The 26,043-nt window shown below is 49.5% G+C and overlaps 1 protein-coding gene across 1 annotated transcript in view; it reads right to left on the bottom strand.

Moving 5' to 3' along the window:
• Positions 1 to 22,968, bottom strand: part of Sh3bp5 (SH3 domain binding protein 5) — a 69,135-nt gene extending 46,167 nt beyond the window's left edge. Inside the window, exons 1-2 of the mRNA XM_052733643.1 lie at positions 22,662 to 22,968; positions 20,939 to 21,001 (exon numbers count right to left, since the gene is read on the bottom strand). Of these exons, the coding sequence (XP_052589603.1) occupies positions 20,939 to 21,001; positions 22,662 to 22,808 (210 nt within the window). The 5' untranslated portion in view covers positions 22,809 to 22,968. The remainder of the gene's footprint in view (positions 1 to 20,938; positions 21,002 to 22,661) is intronic.
• Between the last annotated feature and the right edge of the window lie 3,075 nt (positions 22,969 to 26,043).

Here is a 26,043-nt window from a genome sequence, read left to right as displayed (position 1 = left end):
ATAGGACAACCGGAGCCTGGTGGCACGATCTCTCTGAGGCTGCATGGTAGGTATCTCACGCTAGACAGTCAACCTACCAGCCCAGCGTGCAGTGGTCTCTAGTGGTTCCCTAAGCATGGTCTGCAGGACCCACTAGGGAGTCCCTGAGACCTCTCCAGGGAGCCTGATGCTAGAACCCATTTTCATGATAAAGTAAGACTTTTGATGTTTTCCTTCTTAAAAAAATATTTAACGTATATATGTTTATATATGTGTGGGCATGCGTGCATGGCCTCACACAGATGTCAGAGGGTGACTGTACAGTTGGTTCTCTCCTTTCACTGATACATTGGCTCCAGGGCCCAAATTCAAGTCATCAGTGTTGGTGGCAAGTGTCTTTAGTCACTGAACTATCTCATTGGCTGTGCTCCTTTGCCTTCTCACCCTCAGCCTCTCATGAGTGTCCCCTGGAGTTTTCCAGAGGCCATGTTGTTAGGATTCTGCCACTCCAGCTATATGACCGCACATGCGCAGTTCAGTAGCTAAGCAAGGGGTCTTACGTCTCATGTCATCAGTGCACTGCGTGATTGCGCAAATACGTGCAGCATGGTCACGCAATCAGCGCACATGGAGTAGCTCCGTCAGCCCGCCTGCGCATGTGCAGGGGAATCCTTAAAAGACGGACACAGACTCCCCCCCTCCCTCTTCTGCTCTTTTCTCCTCCCCCACCTCTCTCTCTCTCCCCCTCACATGTCTCTTCCCAGGCCTGGCCACACTCTCTTCTGTCCCCCACTTCCTCCTAATAAAGCTCTGATACTGGGTTTTGTCATGCCTCGTGCCTCGTGACCTTTCTCAAACGGCAACCAGTGCCGCTTATTATTTTTTAAAACCAACACCTGTGGCTTGTGGCATCACAGGAAACAGAATACGGACAAGAGACACACACACTTCCACTGTGCTGAGATGCAATTTGGGTTTCCACTCTCTAAACCTGAGAGATAAATACGTTCTTTAAAAAAAGAATGCCAGGCATGGTGGCACACACCTGTCACCCCAGCACTGGGGAGGCAGAGGCAGGTGGCTCTCTGTAAATTCAAGGCCAGCGTGCTCTACAGAGTGAGTTCCAGGCCAGCGAGGGCTACACAGTGAGACCCTATCTCCAAACAACCACCACCACCACCTTTAATTTCCAATATGACAAATACACCTGAGACTTCCCAAATTCTCTAGGACACTTGGTGATTGCTGGAGATTTAAGTGACCCGAGCCCCAGGAGCTTCAGGTGTGCTGCATGGCACCCCATCGCAGTCATTACACCCCTTGGACCCGCTCTGCAAAGATACATGTAGAACCAGAGCCAGGTCGCGGCTCTGGGGAAGAGAGAAGCGATTCCTCCCTGAAACACGTTGACACCTCCCCCGACTTCTACAGAGGGACACCCTGTCAGGTGCCATCACGTCTTCGGGGTTGTCTTAAGTAGGGGAGTGCCACAGAGTCTGCCAGATAAAGAGACCAGCTGGAATCTGGGGAGCCATACATCATCATCTGAGTCAGCACACCTTCACTTTTCTACAGGCGCATTATTTACTGTGAATGTGCTGTGGTAGGGACAGAAGCAGGGCTCACACATACGGGATGAGTGTTCCACAACTGAGCTACATCCCCAGCCCACATTATTATTACCGTCTGCTGGCTTGGCTTGGGACTTTTATTCTTCTTGTCTGTTTGTATGAGACAGGCCTAGGCTGGCCTCAAACTCATAGCGCTTTCCCTGCCTCAGTCCCCCAAGTGACAGAACTACAGGTGTGTGCCACCACACCCAACTTCCAGCTCAGATAGGCTTAAAAAAAAAAAAGTTTGCTTTGAAATTTTTTTCTTTTTGCCAGGCAGTGGTGGTGCACGGCTTTAGTCCCAGCACTCGGGAGGCAGAGGCAGGCGGATCTCTGTGAGTTCGAGGCCAGCCTGGGCTACAGAGTGAGTTCCAGGGCAGCTAGAGCTGCACAGAGAAACCCTGTCTCAAAGGGGAAAAAAAAAGCCTTTTCTTGGATGGTTGCTTGTGTATAGTAATAAAACTTCCTTTTGGGGCAGGGTGAAGTTAAAATAAATATCAGTTTAAAAGACAACATGGAGCAAGTAGTCCAGGCAGTCCTAGGACAGGGCGGAGTGGCGGCAACAGGAAGTTGAGATGTTACAGGTGAACCAGTACGATGTCACGTCCCTGCTGACAAGAATACTCCAGAACCATGATACAAGGCACCACGGAAACGTCCTGGCTTATGGCGGTGGTGGAGTACCGGAGCGGTTTAAAGGAAGCCCACTCAAACTGCTTTCCAAAACTGTCCAAGCTAGTCCTCGAGAGCACTTGGGAGAGCTCCCGACAGGCACGAAGAAAGCACTCAGGGATGTCTGGAGGAGACGGTAAGTGCTCTCTGAGGGATGAGAGATCTGTCTGAAAGGCTCGGAGACCGTAACCATCCACAGGCGGCTAAAGGAGCACGTGATGCTGCTGGTGCGACAGATTTGTAATTAATTTAAGCTAAACCTCAACAACCGTACATGGCTGATGGCTGCCATATGGGACTGCACGGTCCTATCCCTAGAACCTTCGCTTTTCCTGACTGCGTCATGCTCCCAGGACCTTCCGGCTGTTGCCACTGTCTGTCGGTTTTTCTCTCAGCCCACACCCCACAGCCCTGTGACAAGGGGACCCAGGACGGTTTCTACCTTAAGAATCAATCCCACAGCAGGGTTTGAAGCTGACTGACTGTGCCAGGGTAGAACAGGGCCCAGGAGGACAAGCCAGAAGGGCCGAGCAGAGGGCACAGGAGCCAGGAAGGGGCAGGGATGGCCAGGGGAGCCAGATGGAGAGCAGCAGAGGCGAGGGCCAGCCCTGTGCAGTCCACGGCCCTCCTGACCACTGCACAGGTCCCACTCCACGTGGTGAAGGCATCTGACAAGGACACCTTGGCTAGAAGGACCCCACAGTCACAGAGGAAACGAACAGGAAGAGGGAGAAAGGACAAGAACCCTAAGCTGGGGACACCTCCAGATCACTGCGCTGTCGCAGCCCCCTTCCCTCGGCCACATCCTTTCCCCACTGTAAGCCCTGACTTTGGCAGTAGAGACTTGTTGGGGTTCTGCCAGTCCTGCTGGTTTCCTGAGGACTGTCCCCCATACAACAGGGAGCCCTGACGCCACGTTTCTGATACAAGCCCCTTCCACAGAGACCAGAACACCGAAAGCCAGAAGGAACAATTGTAAGGATGCTGTCCTTAATTACGTCATCAACCTGCGACGGCGTCCCAGCCTAAAAAGCGGGTGGGCCCTCTGTGCCTCCCTCTCTTTCCTTTCCGCTCCTTCCTTCTGTCTGTTCTCTCTCTCTCTCTCTCTCTCTCCCTCCCTCTCCCTCCCTCTCCCTCTCTCCCCCCCCCTCTCTCTTCCCCCCTCCCCAATAAAGTTCTAAAAAGGTAACCATGGCTGTGATTCCTCCTCCATCACTCTCCTCCGCGGCATGGCCGACGCAGGGCCGTTTAACCAACAACAACGAGACCATTAAGAACCCAAGTGCAGCTGGGCGGTGGTGGCACACGCCTTTAATCCCAGCACTCGGGAGGCAGAGCCAGGAGGATCTCTATGAGTTCGAGGCCAGCCTGGGCTACCAAGTGAGTTCCAGGAAAGGCGCAAAGCTACACAGAGAAACCCTGTCTCGAAAAACCAAAAAAAAAAAAAAAAAAAGAACCCAAGTGCAGACAAGAGCAAGAGGTGGCAGGCGAGCAAAGTACCTGGTCTCTTGCTTGGGGCACAAAGAAATGCGGCCACGGAATCTGGCAGTCGGAGCATACCTCTGAGGGATGAGAGGCACGGTAGTAACTGTGTGAGGACGGCAGACATAAACCAAGATCTCCAGGAAATCTAGGGTCTCCCTGGAAGATCCAACAACTCTTCCCTCCTCGGGGTTCCAGGAAGGACTCCTGTGGCCTTTAAGAACTTTGAGTGGACAGTGGAGCAAAGCGCGGAGGGTGTCTAAACCTGGGCAGGTGCCAGGCCCCTGGGCAGCCGTGGTGCCCAAGTCAGACCCTGCTCCTTAACCCAACCCTTATATGGCCTCACGTGACCCATTCTGGTTCTGAACCAAGAGGAAGAAAAGATAGAGGTCACCACAGATTCTTCCTTCAAGTTCCCCCCTAAAATAAAAGGGGGCCTTTGGAGACATTTTAGGCCTTGGTAGAATCCATCCCCTGCATGCAGAAAGGGCTCCCAGGCCCACACAGAAAACCACAGCCTTCCTTTGAACATGAGGCAGGTGACAGGTTCCCAGTCAAAACTGGAATGGGAAGAAAGGCTTTTTAAAAGCTTTTCATGCCGGGCGGTGGTGGCGCACGCCTTTAATCCCAGCACTTGGGAGGCAGAGCCAGACAGATCTCTGTGAGTTCGAGGCCAGCCTGGTCTACAAAGGGAGAGATCCAGGACAGGCACCAAAACTACACAGAAACACTGTCTTGAAAAAAACAAACAAAAAACCCACAAAACAAAACAAAAAGCTTTTCATTCTACAATAATTTCCGATTTGGAAAAAGTGAGGGTAAAGTGGAGATGTGAACATTTGGTATGCGTTTTCTAAAGATAAAATGGTCTTATATGATAGTGCAGTGACCAAAACCAGAACATTAACACTTGACCCATTGCTGGCCGTCCGATCTGTGTGGAGGCACACTGCATCAACTAGCTCACTTAAGTTTGGGGGCACACACCTGTAATCCCAGCTCTGGGGAGGCTGAGACAGGAGAAGTGTGGGTTGTAGGCTGGCCCTGATCACCCTGAGAAAAGGAAAAGGACAAGGAGAGGGGGAAAGGGGAAGGGAATGAGGAGTGAGGGAGAGGAGGCGTGAACAAGGCTTTTCTCAGGGGTCACAGAGTTCGCTGAGTTTTCTTATCCCATCCTTCTACTGTCCCTAAATCTCAGCTCAAGTCTCATCTTCCATGCCCTTGAATTGTTTTTAATCACATGGGACAGTGACTCTGCAGAGTGTCCCTTAATTAGGAAATGGCTACCTTTCAGTTCACCTGTCGTCAGTACTATAGGTCCAAACCACAAGAATGAGGCTAAAGCCATTAGGAAGGAACGCTTCAACACCCAAGGCCCAAAGCTCCCCAGAAACTCATCAGCCTTTGCAAGCACCCAGTACAAGGGTCAGTCAGGCATGCCCCCAAGGAAGGACTACAGTGACGGCCACCCTATGGACTCGGGACATGCAGCTGGAGAGACTGGCAGGCTCCATGGTTTTTTGTGTGTCAGCCACACACGCATTCCTGAACCCACGGGATTCTTTAAATACGCGGAGGCAGAATCGCCAAAGCTGTGCAGCTCCACTGAATTCAACCACAAGCAGCTGGTTTCCACGTTTAGGCCAAGAGGTTTAGCTGTTTCTACTTTGAGATCCGTGCTTAAAAACAAATCTGGCTCATTCAATTCCAGACATGTAACTGATGTGCACATTAACCAGGCCGTGTTTCGAACACTAGTCAAGCTGTTCCAGATACAAGCTCCACTTCATAAGAAGCTTGAGTCGAGAATCAGGACAACAGGACAAGTTCAGAGCCCAACCTCAGGAAGCTCTGGAGACCATCTGGCACCGCCTCCGCCCGCAGCATGCATCCACCCACCACAGCATTCCAGGCAAGCCGCGCTGTGTCACTTCGGCTGGCTTTCAGTCTGTCTCCCTCCTTGCCTCAGCGATCAGCGTGGAAGAAGAGGAGAGAGGAGAACACAGGATGCAAAGGAGTCAGTGACAGAGGTCCACCGTCACCACTTGACAGACACACCAGAGGCAGCTGTCAATGGCGTCTGCTTCTGGGAGGAGGGCGGGGTTTGGGGACAGAGGCCTCGTACTTTCAACCCTGCTCTGGGCCCTTGAAAAACTCGTGTCAAGTACTGTTGCAACAAAACTTAAGTTTTGTCAGATCTTGTGGTACGGGCCTGAAATCTCAGCTACCTGGGAAGCTGAGGCCAAAAGACTGCAAGTTCAAGGCTAGCCTGACCAACTTACCGAGACCATATTTCAAAATAAAAAATAGGTAAAGGCTGAGGATATCAGTGGTATAGATGTGCGTTGAATGAATGAGGCCCTAGGCTTAGTCCCCGGCACTACAGAAAATTATTAAACTACATTGAAGTTTAGTATGCTGTGGCCCAGCCTGACCACAAGGCTTTTGAGCTCCCCAGTGTGTCAAGAATATGGTGCTTTGTAATGTAGGCAGCATGTGGCTAGCCTAAAACTGAAGTCCATGGCCACAGAATGGGAGAGCTGGGAAGGACTCTGCCCACCGGTTAACTGGGATCCTAAACCTGAAGTCCATGGCCACAGAATGGGAGAGCTGGGAAGGACTCTGCCCACCAGTGAACTGGGATCCTAAACCTGAAGTCCATGGCCACAGAATGGGAGAGCTGGGAAGGACTCTGCCCACCAGTGAACTGGGATCCTAAACCTGAAGTCCATGGCCACAGAATGGGAGAGCTGGGAAGGACTCTGCCCACCAGTGAACTCAGATGCTTCCATGTCACAGATGAGGAAGCCAGGTTTGTCCCCCACAAGGACGAATGCCTGGTGTCACTACAGAGACTGAAAACCCAGCTGGACCATGCTCTTTTCACTTGACCAGTCTCAACAGGACCCTCAGAGGCCTCCTCCACACTCCCAAACATGTACCCCCAAACCACTGAAGTGCATGGGCTCCAGCCTCAGATCCTGCATGTTAAGTCCTGGCTCTACCTCCACTGGCTGTGTGACCTGGGAGGATGGACTTAACCTCTCAGTGCCTGTTTCTCATCGACATCCTCAAGGGCTATTAAGAGACAAGATCATCGACACAAACACTTAACACATCCTTACAGTAAGCTCTCACTAAACAGCTATTTTTATGTGGGTTAGTCAACAAGAGACGGTAAGGGCAGGACAGGCCCTGGATCAACATTACAGGTCAGGGACCATGTCGGGCACTGCATGAACACCATCTAATCATTAACAGTCCTTGCCAGATAGTTATTGACTTCTGGATCTGAAATAGCTAAAACAAACAACTCGGGGCTGAAAAGATGCCTTGGGGGTTAAGAAGCACTGCTCTTGAGAGGACCTACGTGTGTTTCCCAGGACCCATGTCACAACTCACAGTCGCCTGTAACTCCATCTCCTCCTGGCTTCACTCATAACCCCCTCACCAGACACACGAACTCACACATAACTTAAAATGAAAGTAAAAAGCAGATAATCCAGCAAAGCACACACCTTGAATCCCAGTGCTTGGGAGCAGAGGCAGGTGGATGGATCTCTGTGAGTTCAAGGCCAGCCTGGTCTACATGGGAAGTTCAAGGTCAGCTGGGGCTATAACCCCACCCATGTCTCCAAGGCTTCACGATGAAGGCAGCTCTCCCGAGCAACGAACGGCAGCCTCCACCATGCCGGCCATGGGGTTTCTTTTTGTTTCTCTATTGAAACTCTCCTAGGTGGTTTCTGACTCCAAGTTTCACAGTGTTAGAGTGCAGTCTCTTGAACAAGCTCCAGCTGGGGACAAAGAGCCAGTTTGAAGATCCAAATGGACTCAACACTGGGATTTGATTTCTCTAGGAGACCCAGCAGCCAGCAAGGAAAGAGGCACCAAGGCAGGAGTGGCCACAGACCTTTAGAAAGTGCCCTTCAACTCAGCAAGCATGGTTTCTCTACCTTCAGCTCTAGGTGGCACTAATTTTTTTTCCCCAATAGGCATTGAAGCCTTAGCATAACTTTTAAAAACTGTATTTGTTTATATTGTATGTGTGTGTGTGCACAATCTCATGGAATGTGTGGGGAGGTCAGAGGAGGAGGTGGTTCTCTCCCGCCATGAGGGTCCCGGGGATTCAACTCAAGCTGTCAGGCTTGGCAAGTGCCCTTCTACTGAGCCATCTCACAGGCTCATACAGCACAATTTCTAAGAAATGGAAAAGCAGCAACTAATCCCCTACGTCCAATCAAGATCCACAGCGCTGCTAACATCTGCTCCCTTTCCCTTCATGCGGCTAGCTCATCTCAGCTTACTATGAGTTCTAACCAAATTCCTTGTTTTGCTGGCTGGCTAAACATTAAAGCACTTCTCAAAAATATGGTGAAATGTGGCTGCTTGTGAAGTGTGCCCCCAAAAGGAAAGGAGAGTCGCTGTGTCTCTATGACCACCCTGAGTACGGTAGTTTCTAAACATGACCCAGAATTCTTCAGCATTTGCTCCCATTAGGAGGAATTTGAAGTTAGGTCTGTCTGCACTTGGATCAAGAAAACACAGAAGTACCACACTGAAAGTTCAAAGGATTAGACAGAAAAAGCTGTCAGGTTTCCATGTGGTCATCTTGGGACCAGCACTCCGGGAAATGCCACACATCCTAAGAAGGTCAGAGAATCTGAGACCACCACATTGGAAAGGTGCTTGCGGATGCTCTAGTTAAGACTACTTGCTTAACTCCCAGCCAAGGGCCAGCAACTGAGTGGGCCACTGTGGATGTCATCATACCCTCAGATGACCACAGCTCCAACCACCACCTGGCTGCAACTGCAAGAGACTTCTCCAGTGCCGGGCGGTGGTGGCGCACGCCTTTAATCCCAGCACTGGGGAGGCAGAGCCAGGCGGATCTCTGTGAGTTCAAGGCCAACCTGGTCTGAAGAGTGAGATCCAGGACAGGCACCAAAACTACACAGGGAAACCCTGTCTCGAAAAACCAAAAAAGAAAGAAAAAAGAGAGAGAGACAGAGAGACTCCTCCAGGAAGGACAGGCCCACCGGGCCTCATTGCCTTCTCTCCAAATCCTGACGGACAAACCACGGTCCAAATAAAATGGGTGCTGTCAATTCCAAAGGTGGCAGGTACAGCAAGAAAGAATACCACCATGTACATTTCATCTCCTCTCAAAAAAAAAAATAAGGTAAAACCCTAAAGAAGGGACAGACAATCAACCTGTGGGCTTCAAATCTATCACAACAGCCTGAGCCCTTCCGTCTGCTGGCCGCAGAAGTGGGGTGTACAAAGCCAAGGGAACTCATTCATCATGCTTTGGCTGAGTCTGATGCCAAACAACGAGAGCAGTCCCACTAAATGGGTTTGGCCATGGTTATAACAAACAGCGGATATTGCTTCCATTGTCTGCCTGCTAGCAGGTCATTTCAATCAGTGCGAACCTGAGTATCTCTTAGATAATCCAGCAAAACACAGCACAGGAAAACTCAGACAAGAATAGAACAAACATTTTCCATCTTCCTCTAAGGAAATGAAAGGGGCTGATTCACCAAGCTCGCTAAGAGTTGCTTTGCAAATTTCTGTGACACTCTTGGTTAAAATCCACCGGGGGTGGGGGGAGCCATCTATTCTTACTGCTGGAAACATCCATGGGTAGAATGAGGAAGTCCAGAGAAAAGGGCTGAGCAAAGACAACCGGGATGCTTGCCAAAGACTGAGGTTAGAGAGATGTTTAACATACCCAGCCAAAACACACACACACACTCTGTTAAACGTCCCCACAATAAACGCTGAGAAGGGAGAAACCATTATTAAAAGGTTACAGTCCACCGGGACCAGAGCCCTCTGTCAGTTTGATCATTCTTACACTACTAGACTGTGCCGTGTCTGTCAACTGCCACAGCCTGTCTTCTGAAGCACACCTCAGAGACAGGGCTGCAACCTTGGATAAACCTGGGGATACAGCCACATGGCTGTACAAAGTCAGTTTGTGTTACAATGGCAGGCACGTGGGACCCAATGATGGGTCCCGGCTGAGGACCCACGAGTGTTCTCATGGGTTTTTACAGCTTCAAAATGAGATGGTCAATATTGTTTCTGTCAGTGGTGTCAATCTCAGGATTATATGGGTATTTCTATGTTTTAGCCAAAGCCCAGACTGTAGCTATATTAAATGAATTTGTGCAAGCCTTGAACCTTTTGTACAAGACTTGAGCCTACATGGGCCCACAAGTCTCTGTCCATTTAGAAATGACTCAAATGAGCTGGGCATGGTGCTGCCCACCTCTTACCAGCACACCAGCTTTGGGGAGGCCGAGCAGGAGGATCTTGAGTTCCAAGCCAGTCTGAGATACAGACTGAGACCTACCTAGCTCAAGTGACCAAGTGGGGGCGAGGCAAACAAAACACCTATAATCCTAGCCTGAGCTACATGTCCAAAATAGACAGAGATGGGGGCAGAAGTATTCAAATACTCAAATACAAGCAGAAACTATTTAAATATTCTTACATTTTCAGTGTTTTCTATTGCTTTTCATCAACCACTGGAGCGAGGGCTTCTGGGTTACAGACTATCCTAAGACGCCTTTAAGCCGTTCTTTATTCCCCCGTCTCACTGCCATGAGTAAGATGATGCAGTGACTCACCAGTCAATCCTACTGTTCTCGTTTGCTTTCTGTTGCCGTAACAACGCTGTGACCAAAAAGCAGTTTAGGGAAGAAACAATTTAATTCACCTTACCGCTTATAGTTCATCATGGAGAGAAACCGCGGCAGGAACTGAAGCAGAAACCAGGAGGGATTCTGCTTACCGGCTTGCTCCTCATGGCTTGCTCGGCCTGCTTTCTTATACAACCCAGGACCCACCTGCGCAGGGGTGGCACCACAATCACCAATCAAGAAAATGTACCGCAGGCTTGTCCACAGGCCAATCTGATGGAGAAAATTCCTCCACAGAAGTTCCCTCTTCCCAAGTGACTCTGATTCGAGGCAAGGTGGCAGAAACTAACCAGCTCGCCCACCAACACTGGGTTTTTTTTCACAACTAAGGCAGAACTTTCAGTCCCAAGCTTCACCCAACAGTGTTTATGGTTCCTAAAATGCCTTCCACAGAAATTAATCTCATCGGGCAGTGGTGATGCATGTCTTTAATCCTAGCACTCGGGAGGCAGAGGTAAATGGATCTCTGTGAGTTCGAGACCAGCCTGGTCTACAGAGTGAGTTCCAGGACAGCCAGGACTACACAGAGAAACCCTGTCTCAGAAAAAGAAAGAAGGGGGGGGTAGAGAGGGAGGAAGAAGGAAGGGAGGAAGGAAGGAAGGAAGGAAGGAAGGAAGGAAGGAAGGAAGGAAGGAAGGAAGGAAGGAAGGGGAGAAAGGAAGGAGAGAAAGGAAAGAAAGGGAGGGAAGGATTTCTTTGCCATAGAAAGCATCTTTTTATAATAGGTTTCATTTTATTTCTCCCAGCCCCCTGTTTAAGATAATAAAATGTAGTCACTGAAAATAATTCAGAAAAGCATGAAGAAATGGAAAACAAAGGCAGCCTCCTTCCCAGCAGCAGCAATAACCAGTGCTAGCATCTGAGTGTAGAGTCTTATTTTTTGGGGGACATGCTTCTCAGACTATGGGATGACAGATTGGTTAAACTCCATTGTGAACTGATATTTCTACAGAACATAAACAAACACAAACAAGAAAATAAAACACCACAGCAGTGTTGTGGGAATTCGCTCCACCAATGACCTTAGAGTGTCTGGCCCGATAGAGGTGTGGTTTTTCTGGGTACGTGACTGCTTAAAACTGAGGAGGGGGCGCATGCTCTCTCTTGGGTCTCTCAGAGACCAGATGGCCAGTTCCATTCACCCAAGGGCAGAATGGAGGACAAAAGTGGCTGTTTACTATGTTCTGTATCCGTGAGTGTATTTCTCCCCATTTTATATCTTAATAAATCCTTGATATCCTTTGACAGGATTCACTTAACACAGCAGTGTCAAACTACTAAAAAAGACTCGCCAACATCCTCTTTGTGATGGATCTTATGCAGCCGAGGTTGCCTTGGAAGGCTCAGGGTGCCGGGACTGCAGGCGTCGGCTACCATGTCCAGCTCAGAAGACTCACTGTCGACTTCTGCATCTACTCAGCCCTAGGTGGTAGCGATCAGTATACACACTGTTCGGCCCACAGTAGGAATTCTGTAAGTAGACCTTTTTCCCTCACATGCACGTTCTTTTATTGTATATACCTTACATATAGTTTTGGTTTATAAGTGTATGTGTCTCATGAATATATGCTGTTGTGGGGGTACTCTCAGAGGCCAGAAAAGGGCACTGATCGCATGAAGCTGGAGTTACAGGTGGTTGTTAAGATGACCAAGGTGGGTGTTGGGAACCAAACTCTGGGCCTTTAGAAGACTAGCAAGTGCTCTTAACTGCTGAGCCTTCTCTACAGCCAAAACACAAACTTTTGTTACCTAATGTTTCCAAAATATACCATAGCCATTTGCCCATGGCCACGTCACCCCTTTTTAATACTAAAGGCCACCCTACAGCTGAGTATAATAACAGTGCACAGCTATGATCCTAAAGCTTGAATGGTGGAGGCAGAAGGATCAGGAGTTTGAGGATAGCCTGGGTTATATGAGACCTGTCTCCTCTCCCCTGACACACCAAAAAAGGCCAGTTTGAAAATGTTAACATAGGCCTGTGTAGTGGTTCACATATAGGAGGCAGGGTCATGAGTTCCAGGCCAGCCAGGGCTACATAGGGAGACCCCGTCTCAAATTTTAAAAAGTTAACATATTAAAAGATGGCAGACTATTATACTTTCACGTGCTAACACCTTCATAAGTGGACAGATTATGGGAAAGGAAAGGAGAACACAGCTTATATTTTATCAAGGACAGTCACAGCTGTCCTCAAGGTCATTCTAAGAATAGCCTAGTGCCCAGAGCTGTGTGCCATAGAGAAAGACACTAGGATTCTATGGTTTGCTGGTTTATTTGGTGGTGGTGGCTGTTTGGAGTTCTTTGAAATAGGGTCTTTCTATATAGCCTAGGTCGGCCTTGAACTCATAACCCTCCTCTCAGCCACTCAAGGGCTGAAATTACAGGCATGACACTTGCATTGGTTCTGTATTAGTTTTGTTACCCACAAAACTGAGGCAAAAAGATGTCATCAAATTGTTTTGAGCACCCGATGCTTAACACAGAGTCTGGCACACAGCAGGGGCTCATATTGTTAGTCATTATTAAAGACACATTCTGGAACAGACAGAAAGCCCTTCCTGTGATTCCCCACCACGCTGCAGCCCTCCCCTCACCCAGACAATCGGCAGCAACACCATTACCATCACTGGAATGAGGAAACTGAGACCCAGTGCATTATGTGACAATCTATGGTCACACAACCATAATGGGGCCATTTGCTGTTGGCATTCACCTGTTGGGTACCCATGAGCAAACCCCAGGAGAAGGTGTGCCCAGGGCTTACTCAGGGCATCAAGCTCATTTCTGTTAGCTGTGTTATTTCTTTCTGAGACAGGCTCTTGGGTAGTCCAGGTAGGCCTAGAACTGGATATGTAGTGGAGGATGACCTTGATGATCCTGCCTTCTCCTCCCAAGCTCTGGGATTGTAGGCATGCATCACCACACCCACCATGCTGTTTCTGTGACCCAGCAGATGGCCTCAGCACAAAGCCCTGCTGATCTCATGACTGCAGAGTTCATCTTGCCTAATCCTGGCCAGTACAAGCCCTCTCTCTGGCTCCTCGACCAGCACCGTCTCTCTGACCAAAAATGGTCATGGAGGTACCTAAAGGAGGACCATGGAGCCATCCCCAGACCCTGTGGCCAGCCAGCCTAGCCTAGATGGACAACTCACTAAAGTCTTTTCTGTCCAGCATCCAGTAGGCTTCACTTGGTCCTCTTGCCCTCCAAACACCCAATAAGCCCTCCACCCTGTATGACCCTCGGAGTGACCTCTCACTCAGCATCTCCTCCCACACTTTGAGCCACCTGAGGACTGGGACAAGAATCACCACCGCCCCCCAGACTGGAGCTTCAAGGTACCAAGGACCCTTCAGACTTCCTATTTTAACCCCAATCATCTGATGCCAAAGCCATGGTCTTTCCTCTCCATCTGCTCCCTTCTCCACAGCTCCGGGCTTATCTCACAACAAAGTTTCCACACAGCTCCCTTTACATATGAAGAAACGGAGGCTCACACATCGAATGACCTGCTTAGGGGCTCACAGCTAGTACGTGGAGAATATGGGATTCCAAGCCAATCGCTCCACACAAGTCAAGTGATTCCTTTCTCACCTGATCCCAAAGATGGTTAAGTTGAGGCAGGGGCATGGCTGAAGCACAAGGCCTGAACACCATCATTCTTTGGGACAGGGTGGCACAGACCTGTAATCACAGCTACTCCAGCGGCCGAGGCAGGATTGTAAGCTTAAGGCCTGGCTTGGCTACACAGTGAACTTGAGGCCTGCCTGGGCAACACAGCTTGTGAAACCCTGGCTTGAAATAAAGTTAAAAAAAAAAAAAAGTAGGCTGGGAGATGTTGCTCAGCAGTATCTCTCTTTTCTCTTCTCTCTTCTCTCTTTTCTTCTCCCCTCCCCTCTACCTCCTCCCCTCCCCCCAAAGCGTCAGGTGGAGGTTATAGAGACCTGTTGTCTGTGTACAACCAGCCAGCTGCTAACACAGCCCAATAAGAGGGACAGACTTCGTTCTAAGCTCCTAACTTCATCTACAAACGGACCCAGCAGTATTACCTGTTTCTCTAGTACGTTCTTAACCCTGTTCTCACAGTCTCCCTCAGAAACTGAGTTGAGGCACTAGGTCGTGTTTCACTGTGTTTAGAAATGGGGCCTTGAAAGCAGTGACATTAAGTGAGGCTGCACGGATTGGGTCCCAGTACACAGATTAGTGTACTCACAAGAAGAAAACAAGACAGCTGCTTGCTTGCTTGCTTCCTGAGGAGAAGACACAGCCCGAAGCAGCCATGTGCAAGCCGGGAAGGGAGCCTAATCTTGGACATCTGGCCTCTCCTCCGTGAGAAAATAGGCTTCTGTTCTTGAGGCTAATGATAAAACAAAAGCAATGACCTCCTTCCCCACCAGTCCTCACACAGGCAATGAGTCACGTCAGCTCTCTTCCTCTGCCACATCTAGGCTGCTCTGGAGGGTTACTTCAAGATGACCTGAGTTCTTTAGGCCTTGACTTTGATGGTCTCCAGCCTGTCAGAGCCTCAGGGGCCTCCCAAGAGGCCTGTGCGGCTCTCTCTCGGAAGCTCTCTCACTCCACGATCAGCACATGCTTCCATCCAAGGCAACCCGTTACGGCAGAGATATGTCTTGGGTTCTCTCAACCACAGCAGCCCCTGGTGTCTCAAGCAGGACTCCACCCCACCCCACAGGTTGTGCTCAATCTTTTTGCTGCACAAAAACCTCGGGATGAGATGATATTCATTTCAACCTGACCTCATGTGGAGAACAGAGTCAGGCTTTAGCAGGCCTAAAATTTGCTACCCACTTCAAGACATAGTAACTGGCTACTTACAGTTGGTTATCACTTCAAATGCTCTCTAGCACTTTCTTCAAAGCACCAAGTTGCTTCACGGGACCTTCCTGGCCTAGTGCCCACCATGTCTACACACACAGAGGAGAAACGGGTAGGCTGTGACAGCACTGACCTTTAATAAAAGTATTTTTCTCTTTCCATTAGGGACAGAAGTCAGGCTGTCTCCAATCGGCCCCCTCCTTCCCCTCCTACCCGAGAGTTCCCAAGCTCAAAACATGACTGTTATTTTCGTTTCTGGCTTTTGTTTTCCTAAGTGAAATGTTTGCTTGTTTCTGGAGGAGGAAAAGACAGCTTCTAGGTGCAGGCCTTATGTACGCTGGAGGGACTCCAGCGATTTCATTTCAAGCCACCTTGCAAGACTGCGCATTCTCATCTGAGAGCAAAGGAAGTGGATAAACATTCACAAGGCAAGGCTTCTGTCTCCCAGCTGAGGGGGGTTGGGAGGAGCCAGCTGTTGATGTCAGCCCGGGCTGAATGACTAACTAGCAGGTGCCCAGGACCTTCCCTCCTGCTCCCTCAGAACATGAGGGAAAAATGCTGAAAACAGGTTTTCAAAGGTATTTTATGCACATGTATGTATATATGTACAAATAAAGGCATTATTGTAATTACTGTAAATCTTGGCTCTAATTAGATTTAGAAATTTTGTATCTAATCTATTTTAACAAATATTTCAAATGAGAGGGGACAGACAGCAAGATGGTTCAGCAGTTAAAGGTGCTTGCTGCCAAGCCAGATGACCTGAGCTCCAAACCCCAGAACTACTCACATGATAGAGAACTGACTCCACAAAACTGTCCTCCCACCTCTACAAGCAATCCATGGCACTTGTACACACACACACACACACACACACACACACACACACACACACACACACACAAACACATACACACCACTCACATAAAAATAATAAAATAATACTTTTTAAAGGGCCAGGCACAGTGGCACACAGCTTTAATCCCAGCACTTGGGAGGCAGAGGCAGATGGATCTCTGTGTGTTTGAGGCCAGCCTGGTCTACAGAATGAGTTCAGGACAGCCAGAGCTATATAGCGAGACTCTGTCTCAAAAAAAAAAAAAAAAAAAGTCTTCTTTTTTAACAGTAATGCATCCAGGTAGGTATGGGGGCATACTCCTGTAATTCTAGCACTTGGGAGACACCAGCAGTTAGGATCAATTGAGGTGTTCTGTTTTGTTTCTTACGTCTTTAAGACAATGTCTAACGAGTCTCTGCCACACATTCCCACCATAATATTATATCACACTTCACAACAGTTCCAGGCACAGCGAGGTCCACCGATGACGGACACTTCCAAAACTGTGGGCTTTTTCCTTTGTGCGAGTGGATTAGCTTGTGCATTTGGTCACAGTGATGGAAAGCTGAGTGCTGAATTCAGATATCAGCTGCAGTCCTCTGGGGCCTGGGGGTCTCAGTAAGCGGCTGGGCTAGCCTTGAACTCTCCCCATAATCTAGGCAGAGCTTGCTATCTTCCTGCCCCACCTTCGGGGTAGCTGGGTCTGCAGCTCCCTGCCTGGTGGAATAGGTGTCTTTGTTTTTGTTGAGACAGTGGGCCTCCACCTCCCAAGGACTGGGATTAGCAGGCTGGGGACAAAGTCAAAATCCCGATTCAGCCTCCCAAGCGCTTGGATTATAGGCACGAGCTCCCACGCTGGAGAACCATCTTAAGGTGGAACCCACTCTTGGCCACACGGCTGTGATCACTAACTTAGTGACTACTGCACCTGTTCCCGGGAAAATACAGGTATTTTTTTCCGGGCCTCCAATCATATGTCCATCAGCTAGTCAAATGCCCGACCTTTGAAAACTTTATTTTTATTTATTTGAGACAGGGTCTCATACCATAGCCCACCACTCTTGAATTCACAGTAATCCTCCTGTTTCAATCTCTCCAGTACATTTTGACTTTGTATACAGTGTCTCATGTAGCCCAGGCTGGCTTCAAACTCACCATGTAACTGAGGGAGGGTTCCCTCGGACGCCTGATCCTCTGGCCTCTGCCTCCCAAGTGCTGGGACTACAGAAGCATGCCTGGCTACCTACATTTTTTGACATCCAGCCCAAGCCCCACACACAATTGCTTGCTCCTTGTGCTGATCTTGTCCACGGATATTTTCTTACTCCATGCTTCCAGCCCGGGGTCTGCTGCCTGGCACTCCCGGCTCCCCACTCCTCAGCTCCACAAAAACAGGCTTTGTCTTGCTCACCCATGCACAGTTCCTGACACCCAGCTGGAGGCCAGGGCTTCACACATGCACAGGGTGCATGCAACTCCAGACTCGAGCAATAGGATCATGAATTTGATAGGAACCGCTACCAGCCCTTTGCAGCCCAGACGGCATAAAGCTGCTGTTCTCAAATACAGAAGGTTATAAGGGAATGTACTCAAAGTGAGAGCTCTGAACCAGTTCTGAAGACCTAGCACACAAACATCTGGAGGTGCTGGTGTACAGCACAGAGGCAGAGGGCTTCCCTAGCTTGTGCGGGGTCCAGCTTCCATCCTCAACAGCACCAGCGAAAGGACCATGTACGACATCACCCCCTCTCCCACCTCCCACCCACTGGAGATTGAGCCCAGGGTCTTGGGCATGCCAGGCAGTATTCCTCTTCTGAGCCACACTGCCAACCCCCAAGTTAATCATTGTTATTAGTGACTCCCTGTTGAATTTATACTACTGTGAATATTCTGGGTTAAACAAAATACATTACAATTAAATTCCCCTATGTCTTTTGTAATTGTTGTTGTTGTTGCTGCTGCTGTTTGAGACATGGTTTATCTGGCTGCCCTGGAACTCTCTGAAGACCAGGCTGGCCTTGAACTCAGAGATTGCCTCCCTCTGCCTCCCTAGTGCTGGAATTAAAGGCGTGTGCCACCACTGCCAGGCTGTCTTTTGTAAGTTTTAATGTAGCGACTAGGGAGCTTTTTAATTGCTTCTGTGGCTTGTATAACACTTCTTTGAGTTTGTCCTGGTTGTAAGTACACCAGGACGGCCATCCAGCAACACAACCCAGCCAGGCTACCCTCGTCAAACCCTCCAGCTCACACCACTCAGGTATGAATTCTTGGTTGTCAACCGACTACATCTGGAATTAACTAAAACCTAAGCATCTGGGCACACTTGTGAGGGATTTCCTTTCTCTAAATTACATCATGTAAAGTGGGAAGACACACTTTTAATCCTGGTGTTTTGAGGTGGGAAAATCCACTTTTAATCTGGGCCCCACCTTCTGCTGGCAGCCTATAGAAAGGACATGGAAAAAGGAAGCTCTTTGCCTGCTTGCCCTCACTCACATGTCAAGTCCATTCCTTCACTGGCATTAGAGTCTACATGTTCAGGATTCCGGCACATGCTGAAGACCAGCTGGGACATCCAGCTTGGTGGACTGAGTAATTAACTCCTGGATTCTTGAATCTTCCATTAGTAGGCAGCCACTGTTGGAATAGCTGGACCACAGTCTTTAAGCCATTCTAATAAACATCCTTTCTATATATAAAGAGATTCATTCTGCAAGCTCTGTCCTTAACACACCAGGGCTCCAATGTGCCCCAGAGCCTGGCAGGAAACACCTGTCCAGTGGCTTCCTGTGACACACCAAATCTGGGGAATTCAGAAATGAGGGCTAAAAAGAGTTTAACAAATGAACCAACCTAACCCTCATAAGGCAGGTACCATGGAGAGTGAGTTATGGGGCTATGGGGCGATCTTGTTCATTACCCAGAATAGTGACCAGCAGTGGTTAAGAAAGCAAAAGGAAAAGACAAACTAGGCTAGTCTCTCTCTCTCTCAGAAACTGAAACAGAAAGCCAGACCACCCCCTTGCCATCTCCAGCTTCCCACCTCTGCCTCAGTGGTCCCTGATTACTTTCCTTCCTTCCTTCCTTCCTTCCTTCCTTCCTTCCTTCCTTCCTTCCTTCCTTCCTTCCTTCCTTCCTTCATGAGACAGGGTCTCATGTGCCTCAAACTTGCTTGTGGCTATATGACCTTCAACTCCTGATTCTCCTTGCCTCTGCCTCCCAGGTGCTGGGATTGCAGAAACGTGTGCTATGCCTAGCCAGCTCTTCCTGATTTCTGTTCATCCCTGGTCTCACGAGTCCATCTGGTAGAATGCTTATCTAACATGCACAAGGCCCTGAACTTCATTCTGATGCTGCAACCATAAACAAGCCAAAACTTCTGCTCAAAACAAAATACAAAACTCTTCCCACCTTGTCTATGTACATTTGGGATGTAGAAATTAAAGATTCAGAATAGTGGGTATATTGGTGCAGGCCTGTAACCCCAGTACCTAGAGATGAAGGGTGAATAACCCAGAGTTCAAAGCCATCCTCCACTATATACTGAATTTTGAAATCAGCCAAGGCTACATGAGAATGTTTTTGTTGTTGTTTGGTTTTGTTTCTTTGTGTTTGGTTTTTGTGTGTGTTGTGTGTGTGTGTGTGTGTGTGTGTGTGTGTGTGTGTGTGTGTGTGTGTGTTTTCCTCTGGGCTGTTGTAACAGGACCAAATGAAAGCTTAGGGAAAACCTTTGGCTTGTGTTATTGCTCTCTCAAAATGGTAAGGATATTTTGTTTATTTAATGCTTTCGAAATCTGAGATTTTTGAGTTTTCAACTGCCCAACTTCACCAAGTTCGCGAATTCCTTACATAGATCAGCATGGGAACGAGTTGACAGATGAGCCTTCGCACAGCCTAGAGCAACTTGAACACACCGCCACAGATGTGTCTGTTATCTCCAAGGCTACATGCTATCTGAAAGCAGGCTGCCAGGAAATTCCAGCCAAGGATTTTCTTATCCCCCACACCCTCACTCTGAGGGGCCTGGTGTTCCCTGCTCCCTCCTTACACACTTACTGCTATTTCTACTGTAGAAACAGGTTCGTTCTCACAACAGCTCTTCGCCGTCCCTTGGTCCCTCACTCACTTTGGCTAGTAACGCCAACCACTACTAGAAATTGGTAGCTTCGAAGAACCCTAACTTGTTTACAGGAAAGTTGGAAAATCCTCAAATTCAAATCAAGATTTTATCTCCCAAGATTTTTTCCTAGCAGGAAAGCCCTTGCAGCCCAAACAGCTTTTTGTTACCATTAAGATAATTATATTCTACACAAGCAGACAATAAAGAAATGAAGCAGGTAAGTCCAAAGAGGGGTGAATTATTAGTATGGGCAGGTAAAGTATCCGGCTTAAGTCTGAGGAAACCTTAACAGTTCGGAGCACTGTTAGGAGGGGCCACCCTAAATAAAACAGGGAAGAGATGCGGACCCATTTACTCTTCTCCGTTAAAGAGTTCAGCTAAATCGTTCTTTTAGCTTTTCCGCAGATCTGGGGATATTTGGGGCATAAGCATTGTCTAATACTCTGCCCAGCCCTTGCTTTTGGCCCCAATGGAGTCTCCAAAATGAAAAACAACACATGAAATTGGATCCACATGCATCCGCCCACAGCCTGGACGCGGGTGTATTTCACTGTCAGACACATGCTGTTGCTCAGCGCTCAAGCAGGGGCCTCCTGCAGCCAACCTCCAGCTATTAAAACAAAATTAACCAGCCCAGGGTCAAAGGTGACTGACACTATTTCACCCAGGACAGTGTTCCAGCTCTCCATACCTCAAGTTCCGTCTCCTGTCTGTTGATGTCATCCGTGGATTGATTTAATTTCTCCAGTTCTCCCTAATGAAAAGAGAGAGAGAGAGATTTGAAGGACACGCCTTTTGTTTCTAGAGTAACTTAGTCTAGAACTGGAAAATCACCCCTGAATGATGAAAAGTCAGTTCGTTCTTAAAGAAAACAGTAGAGGCTTGCTAAAAGACAAAGCATTTGGCATTTCCAAAACCTTTTGACATGTCCTTTTGGACAACATCTTAAGGTCCTAGGGATCTATCTTTCCCTGGAAGGTCATTTTTTCCCCAGGTGAACACAGCTGTTACAAACAGTAAGTAACCCAGTCCAAACAGCACCCTGGGCTTTAGAGAAGAACTTTGTGGAAGGCCAAGGCAAATCATAAACCCAGTGAGCCAGGCAAGCTAAAGACAGACTTCTAGCTGGCTTTAAGCCATCAGAGGGTCTTTCTTTCCCTATGAAGAGATGCATTTCCCCCCTAGTTGCCCATTATTCACTCTCCCTGACAGGGGGTGTTGTTGGTTAACTAGCTTGAAGTCTGCTCTCTTTAAACATTTACAACCTGACATTTTGTAAGAAGTAGTCAACATGAAGTTAACTCATCTCTACTCTGTGAACAAAGGGTCTTGCTAACACATGCCGAAACCACAAGATTCGTAGTCCAAACCCATGGTCTGAATTAACAGAGTAGCTAATGAGAAGGTTTTCTCACTAATCTTTAACGTGTTAATTTGACAAAACAATTAATTTAAAATGTAACTACTGAATTAATAACAATGTGGGGTTTTTTTTCCTGTGCAGTTAAAATCAATTACTGATCCAGAAATTGCAGAACAAGCTTAATAGCAATTTTTAAAAAAGATTTATGGAAAGGGAATTAAAAACAGGTCAGGGAAAGGAATTTGCTGTGCTTCATGCTTCGGAGGGTGAGGAGGTTAAGCTGTCACTCCTGGATCTCGCTTGGAAACTGTTTTTTAACCATCCCTCCTGGAAATGGAGGCACAGAAAGCCAGGCCATTCCCTTCTCTGCCTCCACGCGTCTGCTTTGCACATCAGCTGTCCCTAGTAGGTGTTCACACCCGACCTCAAGGAAAAGCAGGGTTTTAAACAGTTTCAGGCCAAGTGCAACACGGTGGCAACGAAGCCCTCCGTGTGTTGACAATGAACCAAAAGAGGAAGGCAAGGCGACTGAGGCCAGGCATCTCCGCCAGGTGAGGGCTAGCGCGGCGCCGGGCACTGGTGCAGCCCACGCCGCAGGGGCAGGCGACAACCACCCGGCCCCACTCGCCCACCACGGTGTCCGCATCCACGCGGCCGAGGTAAAGCTGCTCTGAAACCTGGAGGCTGTGCCGTGCTCAGGGCATCGAGAGCTGCGCCAAGGTACCCCGACTCCCCTCGGGGGCCCCCGCCCCCTTTTCCCTTTGTTGCAATCCGCCTGAACCGCTGGTTGTGTTGCAAGGACCCTCCGATTGGGCCGAAGGTCTACAGGGATCCCCACAATAATCAGGCCGCGTCCACGCGGGCACCGCAGCCTCCCGCGGGGAGACCGTGAAATGGGGTGTCCTAAGCCTCGGTGCAGATCCTGGACCTAAGCGGCCTCCACCCCGCGACCGCGGACACGGCGGGGCTGCAAGGCGTGTGTCCGCGTAGACGCTGACTTCCACGGCAGTCCTGGCGGGGTGGGGCTGTGGGCTCCTCTCACGCGTCCTACCTGGATCCGGGGGTCCACCTCTTCCTCCTCCTCCAGGCCCTGCTCCATCCTCTCTTCTTCCTCCTCCTCTTTCTCCTCCACCTCCCGAGCTGGCAGCGGGAGCTCCGGCGGCTCCTCAGAGCGGCTCCGTTTCAGCGCCGCGTCCATGCGGGCAGCCGAACGCTCCGTAGCCGGGTCGCAAAGCGCGCGGTGGGATCCGAGCGCGCCGAGGGCCGCCACGCCGCAGCCGGATAGGTCCTGGGCGCGCAGCGCTGCCACCCGGGTGCGCCGCCGGCGGGTGCGGAGCGGCGGAGGAAGTGGGCGCGGCCGCCCCCTGTCTGCAGCGGCCCGCAGCGCACGGCGCCCGCTGGCCCTGGCCGCCGGAGAGTCGGCCCGTCACCCGATGCTCTGTCACAAAAAGCCCAGTGCCCTGGAGTCCCTGCCGTGACCACTAGGAGAGGCGCCGCCCAGTGGCTCGCCAGCCGGTGCAGTGCATGGGCCGCCAGCTTTAAGCAAGCTTCCTCCTGCCTCCAGTGAAGCCAACCAAGGCACGGAAGGAAAGTTCAGGTGATTTCCATTCTTTGGAAGCCTGGGTAGGATTGTTTCTGGGTCATCCTGGGGAATTGCAGCTACTTGGTTTCCCAGAAAAGGGAACTCTGCCTGTACAGCAGGTACAGAGGATGGCTAGCCAGCCACCGAATGGATGTCCAAGCTTGGAGCCCGCTGGGCAGAGCTCAGTGAGCAAAGCCAGGGCCTACATGGATTGTCCGGGAAGCACCGAGAGCCAGAGCCGGTGGAGCAGAGGAATCTCATGGACTGGGGCGGCTTTTTAAAGAGATCACACTGTTGGCTCCTGGGTACACTTGGCCAGTGTAGGAACCATGTGGTTTTCCTTCCCATCATCAAACAGGGAACCAGAGCCTGCCTAGCGAACTGGGCATCACAAAAGGGCTAACAAACAGTACAGGCGTTTCTCTGTGCTGTTGCTGGTGCCAGGGCCACTGTGAGGTCAAGAAGTACGTGGTCAGATGCCCTGCGCAAAATGGACACTTTATAGAAGGAAGCTGTGGCCCATTGGCCCATCACATGGAGTTTGGAGGACAGCTTTGCTTGAGGGAGGAGTTTCCAGGAACCTGTGATCAAAGCCATCTTACAAAAGTCGCTGCCACTGTTTTTTCCCCCCCAGAAGCAAAGTGGGGAGTTGGGGATTTAGCTCAGTGGTAGAGCACTTGCCTAGCAAGCGCAAGGCCCTGGGTTCGGTCCTCAGCTCCGACAAAAACAAAAAACAAAATGAAAAACCAACCAAGCAAAGTGAAGGGGTCACTTGGGCAAGGTCACACTCCTGACTGATGGAGACGGTGCTGATGTGTGGCCTAGTTTTATTTCTAAAGAGCTCACAACTGTTCGTTGCTAGTACCCTGCAATTCTGGGAGAGATGATTTGAAGTTCTTTGTTAAAGATATAATGGCTTTTGGTTTCCAGTGATAAGGCTGGAACAAGATGGCCATTAAGGAAGGGTCAGACCCGCTGGGTAGTGTCTACTGGGGCCTCACAGGTTAAATTGAGTTTCAGCCAGGTTGTTTCTTCTGCAGGAGGCATACATTGTAGGCTAAATTAAGTCTGAGGATCCTGTTTCCTTGCAGACAGAAAAGGTCAGGCACCACCCTAGGGGCAGTCTGCCCTCCTTGTCATGTGGTGGCCTTCTTCAGAGTCAGCACCAGAGAATCTGACTTGCATCACAACCCTCCCATGCCTCAGTTTACCCTTCTGGAACAGCCTGATCCCTTCTCCCCTTTTAACAGTCCCCGTATTAGGTCAGGGTCTCAGGACTTCCCGTTCACTCACTTGTTTGTTTAAACAACCATAGCCCAAACATAGTAGGTGTCAGGTTCATAATGTAGCTGGAACTGGCCTTGAACTCCTGATTTTCCTACCTCTACCTCCTATGTGCTGGCATTTTTAATCAGGCACTCATTCTATAGCCCAGGCTGGCCTGGAAGTCACTATATAGTTCATTATATAGTCACACTGGCCTCAATCTTTTGATTTTCCTGCCTCAGCCTCCAAAGCACAAATTATAGACACATGCCACCATTTTGGCTTTCTCCCATTCTTTTTCTTTTTTTTTTTTTTTTTTTAGATTTATTTATTAATTATGTATACAATGTTCTGCCTGCATTACGCCCGCAGGCCAGAAGAGGGCACCAGATCTCATTACAGATGGTTGTGAGCCACCATGTGGTTGCTGGGAATTGAACTCAGGACCTCTGGAAGAACAGTCAGTGCTCTTAACCGCTGAGCCATCTCTCCAGCCCCAGCTTTCTCCCATTCTTAAGGTCATTACCACATGCATATTCATGAGAGTGACAAGCCCTTTATATTACCAGTCCTCATACCTATACAAGGGCATGCCCACCAGGCAGCAGGACACAGGTCCAGAACTACCCCACATACTGAGGGAGGACTCTTGTTGGGGAGGGCTGCTGTGTCAAAGCTCCATGGCTTCTAAAAGCAGCAGCCCACTTCTGAGTCCAGAGGCTGGAAGTCACAGCTCAAGATGCCAGCAAAGCCCGGTTCTGGTGAGGGCCCTCCTGGGCTTATAGACTTCCAACTTCTCAACAAATCTTCATGTGTCAGAAAGAAAGCCTTAGGAGTCTCTGGGGTCTCAGCCTGGCAGTGGTGGTGCACACCTTTAATCCCAGCACTCAGGAGGCAGAGGCAGGTGGCTCTCTGAGCCAGTCTTACAGAGCAAGTACCAGGACAGCTAGGGCTACGCAGAGAAATCTTGTCTCAAAAACTCCCAGAAATCCACAAAGATGACCCCAGCTAAGACTCCTAGCAATAGTGGATAGGTAGCCTGAACTGGCCTTCTGTAATCAGATTGGTGACTACCCCAGTTGTCATCAGAGAGCCTTCATCCAGTAACAGATGGAAACAGATGCAGAGATCCACAGCCAAGCACTGGGCGGAGCCTGGGGAATCCTGTTGAGGAGAGGGAGGAAGGATTGTATGGGGGGGAGGGTCAGGGTAATCAGGAACCTACAGAAGCATCTGGCCTGCTCATGGGAGCTCACAGACTATGGACCGATGGCTAGGGAGCCTGCATGGGACCTGCCTCTGCATATGTGTGATGGTTGTATAGCTTGGTCTGCTTGTGGGACTCCTGGCAGTGGAAGAGAGGCCTGTCCCTAACATTTTGGCTGGCTTTTAGGAACCTACTCCTCATACTGGATTGCCTTGCCCAATCTTAATACAAGGAGAGGAGCTTAGTCCTACCTCAACTTGATATGCCATGCTTTGTTGGCACCCATGGGAGGCCTGCCCCTTTCTGAACAGAGGTGGAGGAGGGGTGGGTTGGGGAGGGGGGACAGAGGGGAAGTAGGAGGGGGGAATGGAAGGAGGA

This window comes from Peromyscus californicus, unplaced genomic scaffold, assembly GCF_007827085.1.
Source record: "Peromyscus californicus insignis strain IS unplaced genomic scaffold, ASM782708v3 Scaffold_12__1_contigs__length_115047231, whole genome shotgun sequence".
Taxonomy (NCBI): domain Eukaryota; kingdom Metazoa; phylum Chordata; class Mammalia; order Rodentia; family Cricetidae; genus Peromyscus; species Peromyscus californicus.
The sequence above is the reverse complement of the archived record's forward strand: the minus strand, read 5'-3'. Positions and strand labels throughout refer to the sequence as shown.